The following is a 24407-nucleotide window of genomic DNA, read 5'->3' as shown; positions in this document are numbered from 1 at the left end:
ACCCCCCCCCCCCCCTGCATGGTTTGAATATAAGAGAGCTAAGTGAATGTATAATGTACGAAGCATGACGCATGTAATTATTGAACTTTAAGATTATAAACCATCATTTTTTAACTCGTGACCAATTGCGTAAAGGATCGTTTACTTTTCTATGCGAGGAAGGAAACTTTTGGAATCGAGTATCTGTAGCAAATATATCTTCCGTGGCTTTGATTATTTTTTAATTGCGAAAGAAAAATACTTTTTTGATTATTTATAAATTTTCCAGAATTTCTTTTAGGTTAAAGCTTAGCAAAAAATCTTTTGATCCAAGGTTATTGACCCAGACCATAATATTTTATTCGAAAAAAATTTCCCTTTTTTGAGATAATGGGGGTAAAACATGGAGGTTAGTGACCAACCAGATTATCAAAGTTGTATTTGCTACAAAACCTAATTTTCTCATCCTTATATTTTAGCAACCTTATGGTTTAAACCTTTGATATTTCAAACTTTGATTATTTGATCTAACAGAATAAGTATTTCGGAATATATAAGGTTCAAGATTTAGAGATAAAATAAATCAGAGTTTGAGACAAAGGCTCAATTTCTTTTAGTGAGAACTTTCTTAATTTTTTTGAAAAATCCGATCCTAAGTTTGCAAATTTCTTAAAGAGACTTCAGACGCAATTTCAAATAACTGTAAACATATAGAAGGAAATGTCCGATTTATACACATGGTGGACTAAGCCAGTGGGGTTGGTCAAATAGGCCTAGGATTAGGCCGGGTACTGTAAAAAGTCTGAACGCGCTATGGGAGTTGTCATAGTTAGCCCACGCAAGAAAATTGACCCCTGTCGTATGTTAGTCTGGTTAGGGCGACATACTGTACCATGGGATCGGGTCAGTACACGCTCTTATCTTGCAGGCCGGTACAGACTGGGCAGGTCCTGTACGGGATAGAGTGAACAACTATGTCCGAAAAAGCTTTGTCTGATCAAATACGAATAAGATGCTAAAGTTCCTCTTTTTAAAAACTAATTAATTTTCAATTTTTGGGTTTCTCTGCAAAAGTGTTATTGCGCATTTCTATTTCAGAAGCAAGGGGAGGGAAATTATCAAAATTAAACTCTTTTCAAGGTAGAAATACGACGCCATCTTGATAAAAAGGTTTATTAAAATTACACGTTTTTAAAATTAAAGTTTTAAAGTTTTAAAGCTTTATTTGTATCTGTATAATGCTCCATGAACCTAATGTTTCACAAAATAATTTCACAATATATTTCTTTCTCAAATAATGACTTTTTTAAAGGGAGTGACCGGCTATGTAAGGTAGTTTGTAGTTTGTAGTGTTACGGAAAACTTCTTTCGAATTCATTTGAGACATATTAAACTTTTTAAAGATCTGTAAATCCTGAGTTTGAGGGCAAATTCGACGATCAAAACTCCTACTTTGGGAGTGGATACGTTTTCAGAATTAGTTTTTTTTTAATTATTAACCCTATCCCTGCTGGGGTACTTGAAAACCAGGATACGCTGGGGGGGTCAATTTGACCCCCCCCCCCCTCTAAATCCCATGTTTTATGTCCAAATATGACAAATGATACATCATTAGAAAGCTCTTGTGCTCTACTTTTAGAATCTGCAAAAAAATTTGCAAATTTGCGAAAATTGAATTTTTTATCGCAAAATCCAGTTTTATAGTAAAAATGTTTGCAAAAAAACATTTGTCCAAAAAATGAAAAATTATACATTTTTGAAAAGCCCTTGACCATGCCATTTCAAATATGCAAAAATTTTTGCAAAATTTTAAATAACCTGATTTTTAATCAAGAAAAACTAAAAATGTGCAAATTTCCTTTGACAGGTTGTTTGCAAAAAATTTGCAATTTTTTTTCGCAAAACTTGTGCAATCCGTTTCCTTATGTCATAGGCTTTCCAAAAAGCTAAATTTTATCAAAATCTGACAAGTGAAAGTGGGTCAAAACAAAGATTTAGTTTGTTACAGGCAAAAGCAGTCATTCAGGCAGTGTGCCTGAGGACTCAGGCAGTTAGTATTAAAGCCCGGTTTTAGGCCTAAAAGGAGGGCTTTGGGTATGTAAGAAAAGTCAGAAAATTTCAACAGCCTCAGACCAATACTTTTTGAGTTATGTAAAAAAAACTACAGGGGGGGTCAAATTGACCCCCCCCCCCCCCCGGAGGAATAGGGTTAAAACATAAAATGTAAAAAAGTTCTACAATAAACTACAGACGTCATGTCTAGGAAACATGTTGAGAAAATAAAAATTAATCTTATCATCGAAAATAATAACGTTTTTTAATATAGATGATGAATTATTAATGTTTTGCTAAATTAAACGAAATAAACTTATTAAACCATTAATCAAATAAACAATACGTAATGTGTATACAATATACAATATACCATTGTAATCAGGAGATTGCATGAAATATATTTTGTTGGTATTATCATCTCTAAATTTCAATTTTTATCAAACTTAAATCATCTGTATTATTAACAAACTTGTTTGTTTGTGTAAAAGTAAAAATAGTTTTTTTTAAATATTGTTCAGGACTTCAAAGTTTACAATTTCCAAAAAGTTTTTAATTCATCACATAAGTTAATTTTATATAATTTAATAACGAGCATGCCTTTAATTAACTGATCAATAATTTGGAGGATATCGTTGTATTTCTAGCTTTAAAAGTATACAATTCTCATAATTTCTCCATTGTTTCGCAGCAGAAGTTCGCAAGTCACTTTTGTAGAGAAACTGCAATTAAATCAGTCCAAAAGAGAATAAAAGATTTATTCATGCTTGATTAAAAAGCTTTTAAGGGTACCGTTGTGAATCAGACCTTACACTCTTACACTCACTTGAAAAAAGAAAAAAGTTGAAAAAGTTGAAAAGTAAAATATGGTTTTGTATTTGATTATTGCTATTGGTATAATAACGATTTATTCCATCATTTACAAGAATTAAAATTTACCATATTTTATATCAATTATAATTTTATTTATTGTTTGAAAAAATCTTTGGAATATGTCACACATAAACACTAAGTGAGGAATTCAAGAATTGTAAAACACTTTTGATGCATTTGGCTAAATATATATTTTATATATATATATATATATTTTAATATATTTATATATATTTAGTGGTTGAAGGTTTATAGAAAACGATTTAGTCAAGATGGAAAAATGAACATGGTCAAGTTTTTACGGAATTACAAGTGCGAATCTCCGACCGCATAACTTTTAGTGAAATAGATATTTTGTTTGAAAACGTGCAAGATTTTGATAAAAAAAGAAATTTACTCTAGTCTATTTAGACTTCATCCTGTTTATTCTAATTCATTTTTCTTTTATTTCTACCTTTATGTCCAGTATTTTGAAGTATTTTGTGATTTGGACCGAGTTTAAATCAACCTAACAATCAAACATTCAAACAGACAAACAAACACCCAAACGACAGAATTGATATTGTTTAAGATATCAACATTGAATAAGGAATGTTCGTGAGAGTTTTTGCGGGAAACCACAGCATCAAGCATCTAATAAACAAGGCAGAAACCAAATAAAGGGGGGGGGGCATCAAGCATCTAATAAACTAGACAGAAACAAAATAAAATTATAAATTATTTGAGTTGGTTCTTTTTAAATAATATTTAGTTTACAACTCGTTTCCATGACTTGCGCTGGGTTTTCGAACATTCCTGAAAAATATGAAAATGTCGTCTTCATTATCAAAAATCCTCGAAACAGGAATAAATGTTTTCAAAAGTAACTCTCAGATCATATAAAAATAAAAAATATTATGAATTATCAACTACATACGAATGTGTCGAAAAATTATCGATGATTAAAGGTTGTATAATATCTGAATGATTTGTTCGGAATTAAATTGATTTTTTTTTTATCCGTGTTGTATGTTGCAATTTTCTGAGTTTGTATGGACGCTACGTTCTTCCGTATAAGTCGTATTTAACAATATTCTCCTTACAGACGCAACAGATAGAACTAAGATTAGTAGCGATCATCATCGATATTTTTTCGCCGTAAGCCTATACCCCATTTCATTTTTCGCGAACACCCTCTTTAAAGTTCTGTTTATTCAAAAGTTCCCTGTTAATGAAGGGGGGGCGGGGGTCCGGTCTGTGGTCATTCAATTTAAGATGATTACTAAACTATTGCATGGTTTAGGATGATTAAGGGTGTGAATAAAATGGTTAAGATAAACTAATAGATTCATGAAATTATTCATTTCATTTAAATATAAAATATTTATGCAATTAAATATAAAATAAAATTTATTCTTATTGCATGTATATTTAGCAATAATTATATTCTTAATAAAACAAGATTTATTACGGATTTAAAGATTAAAACCTTAAATAAATGTTAAAAACTGATTTTTGAAAATGAAATGTTTTAAATGCAAAGCATATGTTTTCAAAGAACAGATATAAGAAATGCTTAGAGCTTCTGAAAACTAAGGAAATTAAGGAAATTGACAAAATGACAGTTTTCATGTCAATAAATCCACCCTTCACCCCTCCTCCCTTCCCCCTCCTCCCTTCCCCTACCTACTTTTCCGCGTAATTCGATCAACCATTAATTTCTTCCCAAAACATTGTTCACTGATTTGTTACGTTTTTTTCTTCGGCAATTCTGCTTAACTGATATTTCATGAAAAAAGGTTCTTAAACAACAAATTAGTTCATACAAGAATTTTTGTTACGCTTTTCGTCCAGGGTTTTGAATAAGTTTTTAAAAATTGAATCTTCAGAGCAAGCCTCCAGAATTATTACTACTTATGATTTTACAAAGGGCGATTTTTTGTTCTTATTTAGCCGTAAACGTAAAACGTTTTGGTTGTCAAATGAATCCTGATGTTTTCTTTATAATACCATGCATTCCCAGTTCAATTACCATACTTGATCACTCCCTTTTTAAGAGTAATTGAGAAAAATATAATTCACACTTAACGTTTAAGTTTAAGTTTGTGTTAAATTATAAATTGAACCGAAAAGGACTGATTTGATCTTTTTCCATTATATTTTCTAGATATTTTTAGAGCATAGGGTCATCTAGATTTACAATTAAGTCTTGAAGTGCACTACACTACACGATGACGGCCGAGGGGGGGGGGGTTAATATTAATTTACTGGGGATAGGGGGGTAACGGGGGTTGGTGGAGAGTTAGAAAAAAGAAGAATTAGTTTAAGATGTTGTAAAAAAAATCATTTCCTTAACAGGATTGTTCAATTATTCTCATAAACTAGTCTAACCGAACAGGACAAAGGGGAAAGGGATTAGGACCCCCCCCCCTCCTCACCCTACACGTTATCCTTTACATAGACATTGATATAGACATAGACAAGACATAGACAAGACATAGCCTAGACATAGACAAGACATAGACAACACATAGACAACACATAGACAACACATAGACAATACATAGACAACACATAGACAACACATAGACAACACATAGACAACACATAGACAACACATAGACAACACATAGACAATACATAGACAACACATAGACAACACATAGACAACACATAGACAACACATAGACAACACATAGACAACACATAGACAACACATAAATAAGACATAGACAAGACATACACAAGACATACACAAGACATAGACAAGACAAAGACAAGACATAGACAAGACATAGACAAAACATAAACAACACATAGACAACGCACAGATAACACATAGACAAGACATAGACAAGACATAGACAAGACATAGACAAGACATAGACAAGACATAGACAAGACATAGACAAGACAAAGACAAGACATAGATAAAACATAGACAACACATAGACAACACATAAACGACACATAGACATCAAATAGACAGCACATAGACAACACATAGACAACACATTGAATACATATAGACAAGACATAAACATCACATAGACAAGACGTAGGCAGACATCTGCATCAATTTGCAACACTTAAACACTTGAAGCTATAATATCTCAATCTCTACAAATTGCCTTGAAATTGTTACTTTTTGCAATCAATTTGTTTTGCTTTGCAAATCAAGCGATAAATATGTATTGCCAAGGAAGAGAAAGAAAATATATTTTCATGCTTAATCCATTCCTTTCATTTAAAAAAAATCCATGTCTGATTTTTGAAAATGGCTGTATCTGTTCTTACATTAATTGTATTGCCTCTAAGTACCTAATTAAAAGATGCATCAAACACTTATTAAACATGGAGTAAGGACATAAAGTCATTAAATATGATTAAAATAACATCAAGCCTTACAAGCATAATTATTTCCTATCCCCCTCCTACTCTTTTTAATAATTAACCCTTCCCCCCCCCCCCCCCCCGGTCTATGTACAGAGGATGCATATTGCCTCACATCCTAATTTGGAGCGCTTGATAAAAACATAAAAGTATTGCAGTGCACTCAAATATGCTTAGATCTTTACCAACTGTAACTAGCAGGGAAGTGTTGAAGATGGGGGATGTATTTAAGGGAAGTGTTGAAGATGGGGGATGTATTTAAGGGAAGTGTTGAAGATGGGGGATGTATTTGAAAAAAGAACAAATGAAAAATAAAATAAAGGAATGAATGTGAATGAATGTAAAAGTACACAATATATATGAATGCATGGGAATATACGAATATGAATGTATGCAATATGAGTGAATGTATGCCATATGGATGAATGAATGGTAATGTATGCAATATGTATGATTGAATGTGAATGTATGCAATATGGATGAATAAATATGAATGTATGCAATATGTATAAATGAATAAGGATGTTTGCAATATGAATGAATGAATGAGAATGTATGCAATATGTACGAATGAATGTGAATGGATCTCCTAAAAGATTACATAGATTAGATTAGTACAAGTACAGAGGGAATGACCCAATGAGACTAAAATTTAAGATAAATAATCTCAAAATTGCAAAAACAAAAAATATTCGAGATTAATTGTTCTTAAATTAAACATTTTTCTTTGTGGTACTTTTCAAGAGGAATCTTAAAAATCAGAAGTTCAGATTTTTAAAATTTACTCTTTGCTTTTTATAATTCTTGGTGTAAAGGAAGCCACTGTCTTAAACTACGGAATCGTGTTCAATTATCAGGATTAAATATAGACATGCACAGTACACATACCTTCCCTTACAGTGAGGCGAGGGTAGGGGGGGGGGGGCATCTTCCTCTTGAAAAATGGGAATACGCCCCCTTGGAAACATTTGGGGCGCAACTAGAGAAAGGGACAGCGTCCAGCTCCTTTCTTTTATTTTTTAAAAATAATTGAAAAATTTAAGCGATCATATTAAATCCAAACTATGAACCCCCCCCCCCCTCCTCTGTACCACAAGAAAATTGTACATTTATTAGGGTTATTTAAAATAACATTGCTACATTGCTACTTTTAAATTACAAATGCATACTTGCAATCCTGCCTTGAATTAGGCTTTAACTCGTGAATATCTAAAATGCATGATGGCATTCGTGTCATATACTTACATGCATCTGTCATGGTTACAGGGGGGGGTATCTATAATTGGTTGTAATTCTATTTCTCCTGAAACAGTATTTTTTGAACAGATTTTTGACATATTTGTCTCAAATGAACTCGGAAAAAATAATAGAATAGTTTGCAGTTTCCAATTAAAGCTGGGTTTCCAAAATAGAATGTATATGAAGTAGTAATCTCTTTCCGTTTGTAGGTCGGATCATAACTCATAAACCCCTAAACTGATTCGCCAACAATTTTGGTTGAGGAACTCGGTAGAACCACAAAATGGTTTTAGCCTGGTTTAAAGTGCTAAGTTCACGGGCAGCCGTAGTACATTTGAACTTCCGAGCCGGGTCAACCTTTCCGGTCCCAGTTTGTACTGTACCTAGCTCTATGGACAGGACTAGCCGGTGCAACAAGGTTGCTTCATATAGGTTGAATTTACTTTTACTAAAGAGGCAGAGGTGCGTGAGTTGACTAAGGGGACGTTAATAGGGAAAACTTAGCTTACAGGCAAATATGGGTTCCCAAGCTAGTTTTTTTTCTGAAATGAGGCTCATTTAGCAATATTTCTAAAAACGTCGAAAATTTTATAAAAATCTTCCCAACTTTAACAAAACCTATTCTAGGGTTTGGTCAGGATGAGAAGGTCTCCAGTCTTGAGAATAGTAGGAGGGTGGAGAGCCCCCGTAAATCCCGAACTGTAGGACGAGATGATCTAAGATCTAATGTATCCGACTCCAATATTAAACGCTACCGGAGAAGAAGGTATTTATGCAAACCAAAATCTTTAAGATATAATTTAGGAAAATATTTTGTGATTTTTAAACTTACAGAAAAGTCGAAAGCTAAGTTTAGAGGGATAAAAATAAATGTTTAGTTTTGTTATCTCAATATTTTTATTGACTTTAATGTTTGCATCGAAACATTAAAAAAAATATAAGGGCCGTATTATACTAATTATATTAAAATGTATTTATATATACAATTTAAAAGATATCTAAAACTGAAGTTTTAATCCAACAAACTTTAAATGAAAATTTTAGGGCAAGGATAAAGAAAAAGTCATGGAGAAAATAAAAAGAAAAAAACATTACATTCGAATGATTTGGAATCAAAGCATTAAAACAAAACTTGATATATCGCATTTACCATTTAAAACTCCCTGTATTTGGTGAGAGAATGTGGAACGTTATTTCCGCTCATTTTTTTATTCTGAACCATTATTACCAGAAAACATGATAATTCATCAAAAAAAATGTAAAATGTCAGCTTTAGTATAGCAATCTGTAAGGAAGCAAAACTATAACATAAACTAATAAGGAAGAAGGCAGTATATCTACATTTGTTTGTGCATGATGGAATTGCTTAAAAATAAAATAATTTACAGAGTGTCTCAAAACATAGGAATTAAGAAACAACTTATAATTTAATTTACGTAAAAAATGCACGGAAATCTGAGCAGATATTAAAGTTTCACGCTTATTGGGACACCCTGTAAGACTGAGATTGATGAGATTCCTTGTTTATTGGGACACAATGTAAGACTGAGAGTGATGAGATTCCTTGTTTATTGGGACACCCTGTTAGACTGAGAGTGATGAGATACCTTGTTTATTGGGACACCCTGTAAGACTGAGAGTGATGAGATCCCTTGTTTATTGGGACACCCTGTAAGACTGAGAGTGATGAGATTCCTTGTTTATTGGGACACCCTGTAAGACTGAGAGTGATGAGATTCCTTGTTTATTGGGACACCCTGTAAGACTGAGAGTGATGAGATTCCTTGTTTATTGGGACACCCTGTAAGACTGAGAGTGATGAGATTCCTTGTTTATTGGGACACCCTGTAAGACTGAGAGTGATGAGATTCCTTGTTTATTGGGACACCCTGTAAGACTGAGAGTGATGAGATCCCTTGTTTATTGGGACACCCTGTAAGACTGAGATTGATGAGATCCCTTGTTTATTGGGACACCCTGTATGAGCTGATGGTGATGAATTACCCTCTGTATTGAAACCCTAGTATTGATAGGATTGATAAGATAAGTAGGATTGGTAGGATTGGTAGGATTAGTAGGATTGGTAGGATTGTTAGGATTAGTAGGATTGGTAGGATTGGCAGGATTGGTAGGATTGGAAGGATTGGCAAGATTGGAAGAATTTGTAGAATTTGTAGGATTGGTAGAATTCGTAGGATTGGTAGGATTAGTAGGATTGGTAGGATTGGTATATTGGGAAGATTAGTAGGATTGTTAGGATTGGTAGGATTAGTAGGATTGGTAAGATTGATAAGATTAATAGGATTGGTAGGAATGGTAGGATTAGTAGGATTAGTAGGATTGGTAGGATTGGTAGGATTGGTAGGATTAGTAGGATTGGTAGGATTGGTAGGATTGGTAGGATTGGAAGGATAGGTAAGATTGGTAGAATTTGTAGAATTGGTAGGATTGGTAGGATTAGTAGGATTGGTAGGGTTAGTAGGATTGGTAGGTTTGGTAGATTGGTAGGATTAGTAGGATTGTTAGGATTATTAGGATTGGTAGGATTAGTAGGTTTGGTAGGATTAGTAAGATTGGTGGGATTAGTAGGATTGGCAGGATTGGTAGGATTGATAGGATTGGAAGGAATAGTAGGAATGGTAGGATTGGTAGGATTGGTAGGATTGGTAGGATTGGTAGGATTGGTAGGATTGGTAGGATTGGTATTATTAGTAGGATTGGTAGGATTGGTATTTTTAGTAGAATTGGCAGGATTGGTAGGATTGGTAGGATTAATAGGATTGGTAGGAATGGTAGGATTGGTAGGATTGGTAGGATTAGAAGGATTGGTAGGATTGGTAGGATTGGTAGGATTAGTAGGATTGGTAGGATTGGTATTATTAGTAGAATGAGTAGGATTAGTAGGATTGGTAGGATTAGTAGGATTGGTAGGATTGGTAGGATTGGTAGGATTGGTAGGATTGGTAGGATTGGTAGGATTAGTAGGATTGGTAGAATTGGTGGGATTGGTAGGATTGGTAGGATTGGTAGGATTGGAAGGATTGGTACGATTGGTAGGATTGATAGGAATGATAGGATGGTAGGATAGGTAGGATTAGTAGGATTGGTAGGATTGGCAGGATTGGTAGAATTGGTAGGATTGGTAGGATTGGTAGGATTGGTAGGATTGGTAGGATTGGTAGGATTGGTAGGATTGGTAGGAATGGTAGGATTGGTTTATATTCGAATATCTGGGTACTCATCTAAACACATGATGAGGCAATAGCAGTGTGACAGGAGGAACGGAAGTTAGATCTAAGAGATAAAACAGATATATAAGCATACATACAAATACATAGAGAATAGACAATAGACATACAGATGATGCATCAAGGAGTGATGCAGAAATCTGTTGTACAGAACCACAGAATTATGGAGATACATGATTTTTTAACTCTAAATATTGTTTTCAATTAATGTTTGGTCGCTAATTTAACGTAGCAAAAGTGTTGCATCCTTTTCCTTTTATATTAATACTTATACAAATATATATATATATGTAAATTTATATATATAAATAAATATAACTATCCTTTTCCTTTTATATTAATACTTATACAAATTTATATATAGGTAAATTTATATATATAAATAAATATATAATATAAATAAAGCAATATTCAGAGCAGTCTCAGTTTTTCATATAATTGATACAAATTGTTTCAGATCTCTCGATCCTTATCAGTCAGTAAACATGTTTATACATATATATATATATATATATATCTGATGAATTATATATTCTAGGTTCACCATATATTGAACCATATATTTTCTAGGTTTACTAATCTGATAAATTATATATTCTATGTTTACTAATCTGATAAATTATATTTTCTAGATTTAATAATCTGATGAATTATATATTCTAGGTTTACTAATCTTATGAATTATATATTCTAGGTTTATTAATCTGATGAACAATATATTCTAGGTTTACTAATCTGATGAATTATGTTTTCTAGGTTTACTAATCTGATGAATTATATATTGTAGGTTTACTAATCTGATAAATTATATATTCTAGGTTTACTAATCTGATAAATTATATATTCTAGGTTTACTAATCTGATAAATTATATATTCTAGGTTTATTATTCTGATGAACAATATATTCTAAGTTTACTAATCTGATGAATTATGTTTCCTAGGTTAACTAATCTGATTAATTATATATTCTAGGTTTACTAATCTGATTAATTATATATTCTAGGTTTACTAATCTGATAAATTATATATTCTAGGTTTACTAATCTGTTGAACCATATATTCTAGGTTTACTAATCTGTTTGGATCTGATGTTGAAGATGAACTGAAAAGTGTAGTATCTGATATCCCTGCTCTTCACTGCAGATCTTCCAGTACAGTAAGTTTTCTTCAAAAGTAATTGTTTTTCAAAACGATTTTTTAAAAGATGTTTTTATTACATATTGCATAATGTGCATTGTGCAAACTGGCTTTGTTATAAGATACGAGGCTTTTACAACTTCATTTTAAAACATTTTCTCTTTGTATACATTGTAGAACAAAACAAAAATTTCGCGGGTTTTAAAAAAGAAAAATTGTGGATTTTCAAAATTTTCAAAAATCGAATTTTGTTAGAGGCATATTTTTAAAAATTCAATCTTCCATAAACCTTCCCTGGGGTCAAGTGAGGACCACAAAAAAATTGGGCCCAATCCGTTCAGCCGTTTTGACGTTTATTGGATACAAACAAACAAACAGACACTCAGATAAGCAAAGTATATATATTAAGTTGTCTAGAAATGGTAGAAAATTGAATTTAAATACTGCACAGTTTTGAATCAGTGATAGTTTGTAAAACATAAAATTTCAAACAAATTGAGCAAAGGGACTAATGTTTATATTGAAAAATATGTACTGAAAATTGTGACCCCAAAAAAGGGGGGGGGGGGGGGGGGAGAGAGATTATTACAACAAACGTTTTACAAATCAAAATTTAAATTTTTCGCAAAGGAGATAGCCTTTTAAATTTGCATTTGTCGTATCAACAATGTTGCATTGCATTAAAAATGATTTGCAAAAGGATAGTTTTCAATAACAAGTTGATTTTTCGTAGAACTGTGTGAACGAGGTTGGAGGTAGGCTCCAGGTGTATCGAGGACAAGAGGCTAGGGATGAGGACAACAGGTTGGTGTATAGAGGACGGGAGGACGCAGATGAGGACAACTATTACTATTCAAGGAAATCAGATAAGAAGGAAAATCGTTCAAGGAAACTAGTTAGCAGGAAGGAGGATGACTATCCAAGGAAATTAGACAAGGTTGAGGCAAAAATGATTTCAATCCAGGTAAAAAACTCTTTGTGACAATTTATTCCCGCCCCCTCCTCTCTTCTATTTCAATTTTTTTCACCCCCGTCCCCTTCCCCTTCTTTTCTAATATTGTTTAACCCTCTTACCCCCACCGCCTTCCTTTTCTAATTTCATTCCCTTTATAAACCTTCCTTGCTTAATACATTCAAAAAACTACCTTCTTATTTACTTCTCCCAACACCGGCCTCGTAAATCCAACCAAGACCAATTCCACGTAAATCCCTCCAGGATCAATTCCACATAAATCCCTCTAAAATAAATAAATCCCTCCAGTAAAAATTCCACGTAAACCCCTCCAAAAACAACCCAACATAAATCTCTTCAAGACCAATGCCACGTACGATCATTCAAAAGCAATTCCAATTACAATTCCTAAACCAACAATTCCATATATCCCCCAAGAACAATTCCAAGTAAATCCCTCCTAGAAACTTGGCGTTAATTCCTTTCATCTTAAAAAACATGCTTAAACCCGCATGCATTAATTGTTAAAAACCCAAAGAAAAATACTATCAATTTCTTCCTTTCTGCTACAAAAATTCGCAAATGATTTTAATAAAAAAACCTGCCATTGAAAAGTAATAATTTTCCGAGTATGTGGAATCATGTTTTGTAAGAAAAATAAACTTTAAAACTCGGTTTTCCAGGAATCGTTGAAGAAAGATAAGATTCAGCTGAAGAAAACCAAGGATGATACGAATAAAGGAAAGAGAAGTCAAGAAAGAAACTTGGAAAGGATTCTGGAGAAGAGTCAGGATAGGAGCCAGGACAGGAGCCAGGACAGGAACCAGGACAGGAACCAGGAAAGGAACCAGGACAGGAACCAGGACAGGAACCAGGAAAGGAGCCAAGAGAGGAGCCAGGAGAGGAACCAGGACAGGAACCAGGACAGGAACCAGGACAAGAACAAGGAGAAAGAGGAATTAAAGAACTTAAATCTACAAATTAAAGAAAGAGACGCCCTAATAGCAAGGTAAAATTTTTTTCTAGAACTAACTAAAGTCGTAACTTTTTATTGCTAAATCCGTTAATAGCGAACTAAGTCGATTCAATTCACACTTTGAGGTTAATCCAGATGTTTCTAAGCTATTTGTCTGCTATGTTAGCTGTTCATTACCGGAGCTGCCCCTATAGTTATAAGTCTGACTGGATCTTCTAGCTGCTCCAGATATATAATCAGCTATCTGTAAAAAATTAGCGTCCCCAGTCTCAGGTTTAAGCAGCATCTAATATCTTGAATATCCTAGTTCTCTTCTGTATCCAGGATATTCCAGTAGGTAGTTCAGACGGACTGGTACAAGAGCAATTGGTTCAGTTCTAGAAGCTACATGATATGAATCTCTCGATGAGGTCTACAGATGAGCATGGTGAACCAGTGTGTGTGTCTCTTCTAAACCAGTTGTAGAGTAAAGAGCGTCCTCTGATATCTTCAGTGATGATGAGGACTCCGAGGATGGATATATCTTCTTGTATAATGAGGTGGAAGGAGGTCAATGTCCTCCTTAGTTCCTAGGTCGGCATGGTAAAGATATATCTATCTGTTAGATGTCTGTTAGCTGTGTGTTGTGCAAGCCACCCAGCCTTCCTATATAAACGGGAGATTAAACTCTACGTCTGTATTCTAGAAAGGTTGGTTGTGCACTGATCTTATCCTTCGTGTTCTCTACTTAGCTCAGAGCCGGAGAAAGGGTTGAAGGGTTTTCCAGTATACGATCATACTTTAAATATTACATCATGTTTTGAATATTACAAGATACACATTTTTTATTCTATCTATGTATTGCATACATATTCATTTTGACCTTTTTGAAATACGATCGTTTCGTTTTGTAAATTCGTTGAAAAAAAACGAAACGGTCGTTTAAAAAAGACCGCAATTTTGACAGACAAAGATAGTCTTTTTAAGTTAAAATTTTTTTAGTTCGTCATTTTGTTGACGAAGGTAAGTCGTTTTTATTTTCTAACGATCGTTAACGACGCCCTTCATATATATTGATCGTCTCTTTTGTTGTGTCATCAAATAATTTTATGATATTTTAATAGTATTAACACTTAGTTTTCAATATTAAAACTTATTTAATTTCAACTTAATTTGCACATTTTTGTGGTCTTAGTTCTATCAAAATAATCTATTAATGAAGTTTTTATTATTCAAATCAATATTTGGTTCCAAAATATGTACCATGTACAAATTGTAGGATGAACTATTTTAGACTGCGGAGTAAGGTGAAGGAGCCTGGCCCAGGGAGAAGATTGAAGAACTTAAAGATGAAGAAGGAGAAGAAGGAGAATAGTATTAATGTCAAGAAAGTCCGAATTCAACAGGCAAAACTTCACCAGTAAGTTTAATTATATACATGCTTATCAGGGGTTCTTTTAAACACATCTGAAAAATAAACACAAAAATTGCTTCTTAAAACCAGGTGCTAACAACAAGCGCTTTGTGCTGAAATGTACATGTAAAGGGCTACAGAAAAGCATAAGAGAGTTAGAGCTGTAAAATCAAAGCCCATGGCGTTGCGACAATTCAAAGTCTACCCTGTCTTAAAAAGTAATAAGACGTTTTATAAGCAGGCTGAATCTATGGGGAACTGAACTTGGTTATTTTTGTTTATTAACTACGATATCAATTTACAAATTACAGAAACATGATACAGTATATAATCAATTTTAGGAAAATGTGTAAAAATTTTATTTGATTTTTAGCATGATCGAATTTTTTCTTATTTTCTATATTTTAGGGACCTTGATTCTCGAATAGTGTTGGCTGAGTTAGAATACAGTTTAGAGAGAGATCAGATTGATCTTATGGAATTAACAAATCAAATCAGGTTAATTGATCTTTTAGAACTAACGAATTAAACCTGGTTAATTGAACTTTTAGAACTAACCAATTAAATCAGGTTAATTGATCTTCAAATCAAGTAAGGTTGAATTGATCTTTTTAGCTAACCAATTAAATCAGGTTAAATTGATCTTATTTATCTGACAAATCAAATCAGGTTCAATTGATCTAACAAATCAAATTAGGTTAGATGATTCTTATTGATCTAACAAATCAAATTACGTTAAATTGATTTTATAGAACTAACAAATCAAATTAGATTAAATTGATCATATAGAACTGACAAATCAAATCAGGTTAAATTGATGTAACAAAATTAAATTAGATTAAATTGATCTAATTGATCTAAAAAATCAAATTAGATTAAATTTATCTTATAGAACTAATAAATCAAATTAGGTTAAATTGATCTTATTGATCTTAAAAATCAAATTAGATTAAATTTATCTTATAGAAATAACAAATCAAATTAGGTAAAATTGATCGTATATGTAGAACTATCCAATGAAATTGATCTTATTGATCTAACAAATCAAGTTAGGTTAAATTGATTTATGTAACTAACAAATCAAATTAAGTTAAATTGATCTTATATGTAGAACTAACCAATGAAATTGATCTTATTGATCTAACCAATCAACTCAGGTTAAATTGATCGTATATGTTGAACTAACAAATTAAATCAGATTAAATTGATCCTTATATAAGACTCACAAACCAACTAAAATTGAATTGATCTTATAGATCTCACAAATCAAATCAGGATAAATTGATCATATTTAGCAATCCAATCAAATCAGAGCTGGGAAGTTATGAATAAGTTAAATTGATCTCTAACAAATCAAACGAGGATAAATTGATCTCATAGAAAGCTCACAAACCAAATAAGATTAAATTTATCGTATACAGAACTCTTAAGTCTCAAATCAAATCATTAAAAGTATTATATGAAAACATAACTTCATTAAAAAAAAGAAAATATCTAAATATTAAAATTTAATAAAAAATATTTGATTGTCAGGAACCTGGAGGAGGGGCGAGGTGAACAATCCCTTTATTGTTTGCTTAATCAAGGAACTTTCCAGGTAGGAATATAATATCAATGCAATAAAGACTACTTTTCTTTTTAAGTTTTGATTTCTAAAGGACTTTTTCAAATTACAAGTTTACGAGTAAACCGAAAGAAGCTGTTAATGCATAATTTGTTTCCATGTTCCTATACCATTCTATTTAAAAGCTTGTTATAAATCAAAATTGAAAGCGAAAGTCGTCTTTATTGTATATATTAATGAATTTTTCATCAAAACCCAGTGACTATAGTTTAAAATTTTAGATGACTTAATTTAAGTATTTTGATCAATATCAGTTTTGTGTCTCTACTGGGGCCAGATTTAATTAATCATGTTGAACCATGTATGACGTGACTTAATCACTTCTTTTAGGCTTTACCATCGCACTAGAGTGGTTTAACTACGTCTCAGCGGTTCAGCCACTTCTCACTATTAATTAAATTTGATCCCGTGTAGAATTACTAAATGGCCGCAAACTTTATTTAAGTTGTTTTCTGTGGTAAACTTTTTAGTTACCACATATTGGTTAACACTCAGATGATAAACTTACTACTTTTTTCTTTTCTTTTTTCAGTATTTATAATTCAATACTTAAAAACAAAACACAAATAGATTAATTAAACAAGATAGCTGATCTGACATTTTAAATAAAATTTATTTTGAATACATCACGTTTGCACTTTTTAAAGACGGAATAGTCCAGGAAAGAATTAAGAAATATATAATTATGAAAGAATGCAAATCAAACCCATAAACCCGGAGAAAGGTTAGAATAAACCTTGATATTCCAGGTTGTACTCTGTAAGAGTGTTGATGTGAGTTGTCTAGTTCTAACAGATCGAGGAGTAGAACTCACTGGACTCCATCCTGACGGAGTACTCCAGGATGGAGATATACTCCTAGAGCTGGCGGGGGAGTACATGCCGGATATGGTTGAGCTGGAGTGGGAATCCTTTAGAAAAAAACTTCGAGAACATCAAGATCATAATATAGTTGCTGTCAGGTACAAGGGGGTACAAGGATACGACTGTCAGGTACAAGGGGGTACAAGGATACGACTGTCAGGTACAAGGGGGTACAAGGATACGACTGTCAGGTACAAGGGGATACAAGGATACGACTGTCAGGTACAAGGGGATACAAGGATACGACTGTCAGGTACAAGGGGATACAAGGATACGACTGTCAGGTACAAGGGGGTACAAGGATACGACTGTAAGGTACAAGGGGGTACAAGGATACGACTGTCAGGTACAAGGGGGTACAAGGGGTACAAGGGGGTACAAGGTACACCATATTTCAAGCGACACTCTAGATATCCAGCTAAGTCTTCTAAAGTATGCAAGAGGTTTCCATCATCTTCTCTTTAAAAATTAATCATTTTCGATTGTGGTTTTGCTTTTAAAGCTACATGCGCATTTCTCCTTCAGAAACAATGGGAAGAAATTGTTATAATTAAACACTTTTCTTAAAAACGACGACAGTTTCCACATTATTGAAAACATAAAGGTTTCCAGGGTACCACCATTGTGAATCGGACATACCACTCCTTAATTAAAATAACATCTACAGTCCCTTTAATGACGACCTCAAACTCTGAAGGTTAAAATTTTTCCTTCCTTCAATTTAGATTTTAAAAGAATAAACATCTTTTCGAGTTGTAGGGAACCATCAATATCATAAAAAAAGACTAAATAAACTCAATATGGTCGTCTTTGAAGTCTAACTCTTTGTGGGTTATCATAATTATAGTTTTCACAGTTTCATTCAAAAAGTCGATTTAGAAAGTTTAGTTTCAACCTAAATTCAGGTTTCAGAAAACTCTATGTTGATAATAAATAAACGAAAGGATATAAATTGTGTCTCCCAGAAAGCCAGCTTATATTAAAAAAAACTACATACAGTATTCAAATATTCGAACTAAAAATAAGTTATAATTTTCTAGAAAACTCCTTGATTCAAGTTTGGATTCAAATAAAGATCTCTCTGGACTCAGAGACAATATAGCGCTAATCCAGGTATTAAAAGAATAGACTCACAACCCTACAATTTATTTAACTTTTGACAAAAACATATTGAACCTAGAATCTCCCTAGAAGGAGCTGATTCATTTGATATAATAGGTTTGTCTTAAAAAGTATGTTTGTGTACTGTACTGAAGCAATTGATCTAGTTGTACAGCACTGTACCGTACTTGACATGAACTGGAGTGTACAGTGAGAAGTGTGCAGTACTATTATTTACTAACAATGTTGTAGAACCGGTTGGAGGAAAAACTGGCCTCAAGTAGAGTACTTGGAGAAGAGCTGGAGGAGATGAGCAGAGAGAAGAGGAGCATAGAGGAGGAGAACACCAGGTAGATAGATAGATATATATATAGATAGATAGATAGATAGATAGATTGCTAGATGGATGGATAGATAGATAGATAGATAGATAGATAGATAGATAGATAGATAGATAGATAGATAGATAGATAGATAGATAGATAGATAGATAGATAGATAGATAGATAGATAGATAGATAGATAGATAGAAAGATAGATAGATAGAAGACAGAAAGACAGAAAGACAGATAGACAGACAGACACCTAAACACATAGACAAATAGATAGATAGATAGATAGATAAATAGATAGGCACGTAGGTAAGAGCTAGGTTGGTAGAAATATAAATGGACAAAGAAATGCAACCAAAACAAAATCTTTTTTTATATAAATTATTTTTCAATGAATAATGAAATTGAAAAATACTTTTTAGGCTAAACCATCGAATTCTGTACCTGGAGGATCATGTAACAAATCTTCAAAAAAGTTTTATGCAGGTAACATGAGGAGATAGTTCTATTTAACATTATGAAATAGAATTTAAACAAAAAATACCTAATCTTAAAATATGCTTAGGTCAGGGATTCTCTGTCTAAAACTTTAAATTTTAAAGTTTTAGAAAACTGGGGAAATATAGACCAGAGCAGTGAACATAATTCCGGTAAGGATTCTTTAAATGTCGTCTTTGTTTTCAATTGTTGTTTTTGATATATTGTAACTTAATCAGAGTGTACATTTAAAATAATTTAGTTTAATCTACGTGAACTTCATCTTCATATTTTGGAATATCAATATATTTACAAAACATTTTCGAAATTGTAACATGTGCAACCACCGCAAATAAAAATATCGTGAGAGAGTGAAAGAGCTACGACACATTCATTTCACAGTTTTCTGGAAACTTAAAGTAATTACAGTCTTAGATTTCATAAATGGTGTTCTTAAATGGTTCTAACATGGTTCTAACATGGTTCTAACATTGTTCTAACATGGCTCTAACATGGTTCTAACATGGTTCTAACATGGTTCTAACATGGTTCTAACATGGTTCTAACATGGTTCTAACATGGTTCTAACATGGTTCTATAACATGGTTCTAACATGGTTCTAACATGGTTCTAACATGGTTCTAACATGGTTCTAATATGGTTCTAACATGGTTCTAACATGGTTCTAACTGTGTAACATGGTTCTAACTTTCTAACAATCAAAAGAATGAAACGATTCGATATAAAACAGTTTGGTGTATTTCTACCAGTTTGGTGTATTTCTACCAGTTTGGTGGACCTTTTTACCCGTTTAGTGTATTTCTACCAGTTAGGTGCATCACTACCAGCTTGGTGTATTACTACCAATTTGATGCATTTCTACCAGTTTGTAGTTTGCTGTATTACTACCAGTTTGGTGTATTTCTACCAGTTTGGTGAGTTTCTACCAGTTTGGTGTGTTTCTACACGTTTGGTGTATTTCTACCAGTTTGGTGCATTTCTACCAGTTTGGTGTATTTTATACTCATTTAGTGAACTTCTGCCAGTTTGGTGTATTAATACTACCAGGATGTGCACTTCGAAGAGTTTTTTTTACCAGTTTCGATTCCTCTTTTCAGAATAAAAAGATACATCGGAAGAATTTAAAAAAAATATCGTTTTGAATTTTTTTCAATGGTTTTGCCGCTGAATGATATAACAAGAAGGATAGAATACCTAAATCTCAGTTATTGTCTCAAAATTCCTGGGGTTAACTATAATATTTAACTCGGTTTATAGAGAGAACATCTGGGATATACAGCACTAGTACAGGGAGCAGTTCATCCAGCTCTGGAGGACATCAGATCAGGTACAGGTTTAGAGGTTTAGAAGTTTAGAGGTTTAGGGGTTTAGAGGATAAAAATTTTCGAGATTTTCAGAGGTTTAGAGGTTTAGAAGTTTAGAGGTTTTGAGGTTTTGAGGTTTTGAGGTTTTGAGGTTTTGAGGTTTTGAGGTTTAGAGATTTAGATGTTTAGAGGTTTAGAGGTTTAGAGGTTTATAAGTTTAAAGATTTAGAGGTTTATAGGTTTATAGGTTTATAGGTTTAACGGTTTAGAGGTTAATAGGTTTAGATACAAAATTTAACTTTATACGACCTGCTTTGCACAATGCTTTAATTTTTACATTATTTTGTCTCTTTTGACCTTATATTAAAACCTTTTCTTCCCCCCCCCATCTTATTTTTGCATTTACTTTCCCAACTTATTACTCCTTTCAATTTTCTCTTAGTTCAGCGGCCGGATTTACCTATTTTTAATTTTTTATATATTTTTTTGGTTTGTATTTTATAATTTAATTATTATTTCTATGTTCAATAAAGTTTATAGGAAGAAGTTTAAGATTTTTAGCATTAAACTTTTCCTATTTCTAGGGTAGACACCAGGTCCTATCATCCATGTGCTGACCCGTCTAAATCCTCCCAGCGGCGCTGGCCAGCTGGAGACCTCAACGCTATAAAACCTGGAGAAGAAATAAACATCACACTTCTTTCTACAGACACAGATAAGGTTTCTTGAGCGTTTGTTAATTTAAGGGACTGTAGGACGTAAGGTCCCCTAAATAATAAGTGCCATGTCCAATTCACAATGGTACCATTAAAATCTTTATCTGAGAAACAATGATGAAGAAATGGCCGTTTTTCTACGGATAAACCCTAAATAAGCAATACATCGAAAGAATTCATCAAATGTCGTATTACACGTTTTTCTATCTTATAACACGTTTTTCTATCTTATAACACATTTTGTATTTTGTTAATTTTACATTTGTGTCTATAGTGCATAAATCACTTTTAAAGAGAACACACATTTATCAACTATAAAACAGAAAAATAAGGATTTCAATAACATTTTTGCTATAACGAAAGTTTAAAGGGTCACTTGAAATTAGACCGCCGGTTCTAATGATGAAAAAATTTTGAAATTCCCTTTTCTTAATTTTTAATTACACTTTTGGAGAAAAAAAGGCAGATTTAGATGTTAAATATTTACTTTTGACAGTTGTTTTAAAAAATTAAAACAATTTTTTTGTTTAGGACGTTTACACAAAATATATTGGTCGATCTACATCACGCATAACCGGAAATATTATAAACTGGTCTAGTAGGTAAACATAAACATAAACATAAACATAAACATAAACATAAACATAAACATAAACATAAACATAAACATAAACATAAACATAAACATAAATATAAACATAAACATAAACATAAACATAAACATAAACATAAACATAAACATAAACATAAACATAAACATAATTATATCTTGTTTAGGACCCGAAATGAGAGTCAGATGATCTAGTTTTGAGATAAAAATTTTAAGTTTAAATGATTAAAGAACTATTTTTTTTAATTGTTCCAACCCTTACATTTTTTCCGAAAATTTTTTTCCACGACTTTTTTTCGGACGAATGCGTTTTATAAACGGCTCACTGGCAATGCCTCAAAGCAAAAATTTCAAAGGAAACATAGTTCAGAACTAAAGTTTTATTTTTTTGTTTGTTTTTGGCAAAATTTTGTTGGGCCTGGAAAAGGTCACAATGTTAATTGTTTTGTTTTAAAAAAACTAGATTTTGTCTGTTTTAAAAAAGATAATTTATTCTAGTGTTTTTACTTTATATCCTACAAGAATTTCTAATCACACTTTTACGAAAATGCTGATTTAAGAAATTTAAAAACATTTGAAATAGCTAAATTTAGATTCATAACTTATTAAAATAGATTTTGTAAAAAAAGGCTTTATTCATTTTTATTCTAAATTGTTTTTTTTATTTTTTGGTTAAACAATTTGTTATGATAAATGTTCCTTTGTTATTAATATCTATACACAATACTACATGTCATGATCAAAATACGTCGCTTATAAAAATACTATTTGTAAATATTTTTTACAGTTAACATGTTTAAACGGACTGATTATTATTTTTTATAACGTTATAGTATTTTGATGTATAAATTTCCTTGTCCAATGATTATTATTATTAATGTAATAATTCACCAAAAACATACAAATAAGGCATTTATTAGAGGCATTAAAAAATTGTCATCGAAAAAATTTTAATTGTCATCAAATGTAAAAATGTTGCTTTCGATAAAATGTTATTTTTATTTACCATTTCTTGAATTATGATATATATCATTTAATAAGAGTAATCAAATCGGTAATACTTTTATTAATACTAGTCTTATAGGGCGCTTCGCGCCCATCTTCTAAATTAATTGTGAACATGTTCTCTTTGTGTACATCGTAAAACAAAACAAAAATAATTTGCGGATTTTCACAAAAAATTTCTTGGATTTTCAAAATTTTCAAACATTTAATGAAGATCGAATTTTGATGGAGACAAATATTTGAAATTTTGATGATTCATAAACCTTCCCTGGGGTCCCTAGATGTCCCACAAAAAATTTGGGCCCGATCGGTTCAGCCGTTTTACGTTTATTGGATACAAACAAACAGACAAACAAACAGACAAGCCAAATTTATATATAGATATTATTTTATTTATATCTTTTGTTAATGTAAAAACACATCTTTATCAATTAGATATTTATTAAATGTTTTCTTTTGCATATTTCATAAATATTACAAAAACAAAATGAAATTTCATTGTTTCCCTCGATATTTTCGCAAAGGAATTGAGTTTTTGCCACAAACATAACGTTTCCAATTCATAAATCTCAAAAACCTTTGATTTTTCAAACTTACACTTCCTGATCTAACAGTATTTGTAGTTTGAAATATCAAAAGGTCTACGAAATAGGGTTATAAAGATAAAGGATTAGAAATCAGAGTTTGTGGCAAAAACTCAATTCCGTTGAATAATTCATACTTATTACTTAATTAAGATTGTACCAGGGTGCACTTTAACTAAGTACTAACGTTTGCACTGAATTTCATAATCTTATAGTTTCTTTGTATTTTAAACTCTTTACTCTGTATTATAATCTAGTTACTCTGTATTCTAACCTCTTAAGTCTGTGTTTTAATCTAGTTTCTCTGTATTCTAACCTCTTTACTCTGTAACTAATCTAGTTACTCTGTATTCTAACCAAGTTACTCTGTATTCTAATCTAGACACTCTATATTATAACCTAGTTACTCTGTATTCTAACCTTGTTACTCTGTATTCTAACCTATTTACTCTGTATTCTAACCTATTTACTCTGTAGACTGTATTCTAACCTATTTACTCTGTATTATAATCTAGATACTCTGTATTCTAACCTCTTTACTCTGTATT

General features: G+C 32.1%; 1 protein-coding gene across 1 annotated transcript; it reads left to right on the top strand.

The window, feature by feature from the left end:
• Positions 1-8142: 8142 nt before the first annotated feature.
• LOC111703780 (nipped-B-like protein B) lies at positions 8143-22889 on the top strand (the record flags this gene model as incomplete). The annotated part of the gene is given in 16 exon segments (XM_023475827.1): positions 8143-8281; positions 11830-11920; positions 12635-12865; positions 13537-13862; positions 15103-15228; positions 15631-15720; positions 16756-16819; positions 17596-17807; positions 18750-18822; positions 19063-19160; positions 19565-19628; positions 19708-19792; positions 20898-20967; positions 21529-21664; positions 22192-22262; positions 22438-22889. Coding segments are annotated over 16 exon segments (1904 nt in total), but the record flags the coding sequence as incomplete, so codon positions are not given.
• Positions 22890-24407: the final 1518 nt, after the last annotated feature.

The sequence above is a fragment of the Eurytemora carolleeae genome, unplaced genomic scaffold, assembly GCF_000591075.1.
Source record: "Eurytemora carolleeae unplaced genomic scaffold, Eaff_2.0 scaffold114, whole genome shotgun sequence".
Lineage (NCBI taxonomy): Eukaryota > Metazoa > Arthropoda > Copepoda > Calanoida > Temoridae > Eurytemora > Eurytemora carolleeae.
The sequence above is the reverse complement of the archived record's forward strand: the minus strand, read 5'-3'. Positions and strand labels throughout refer to the sequence as shown.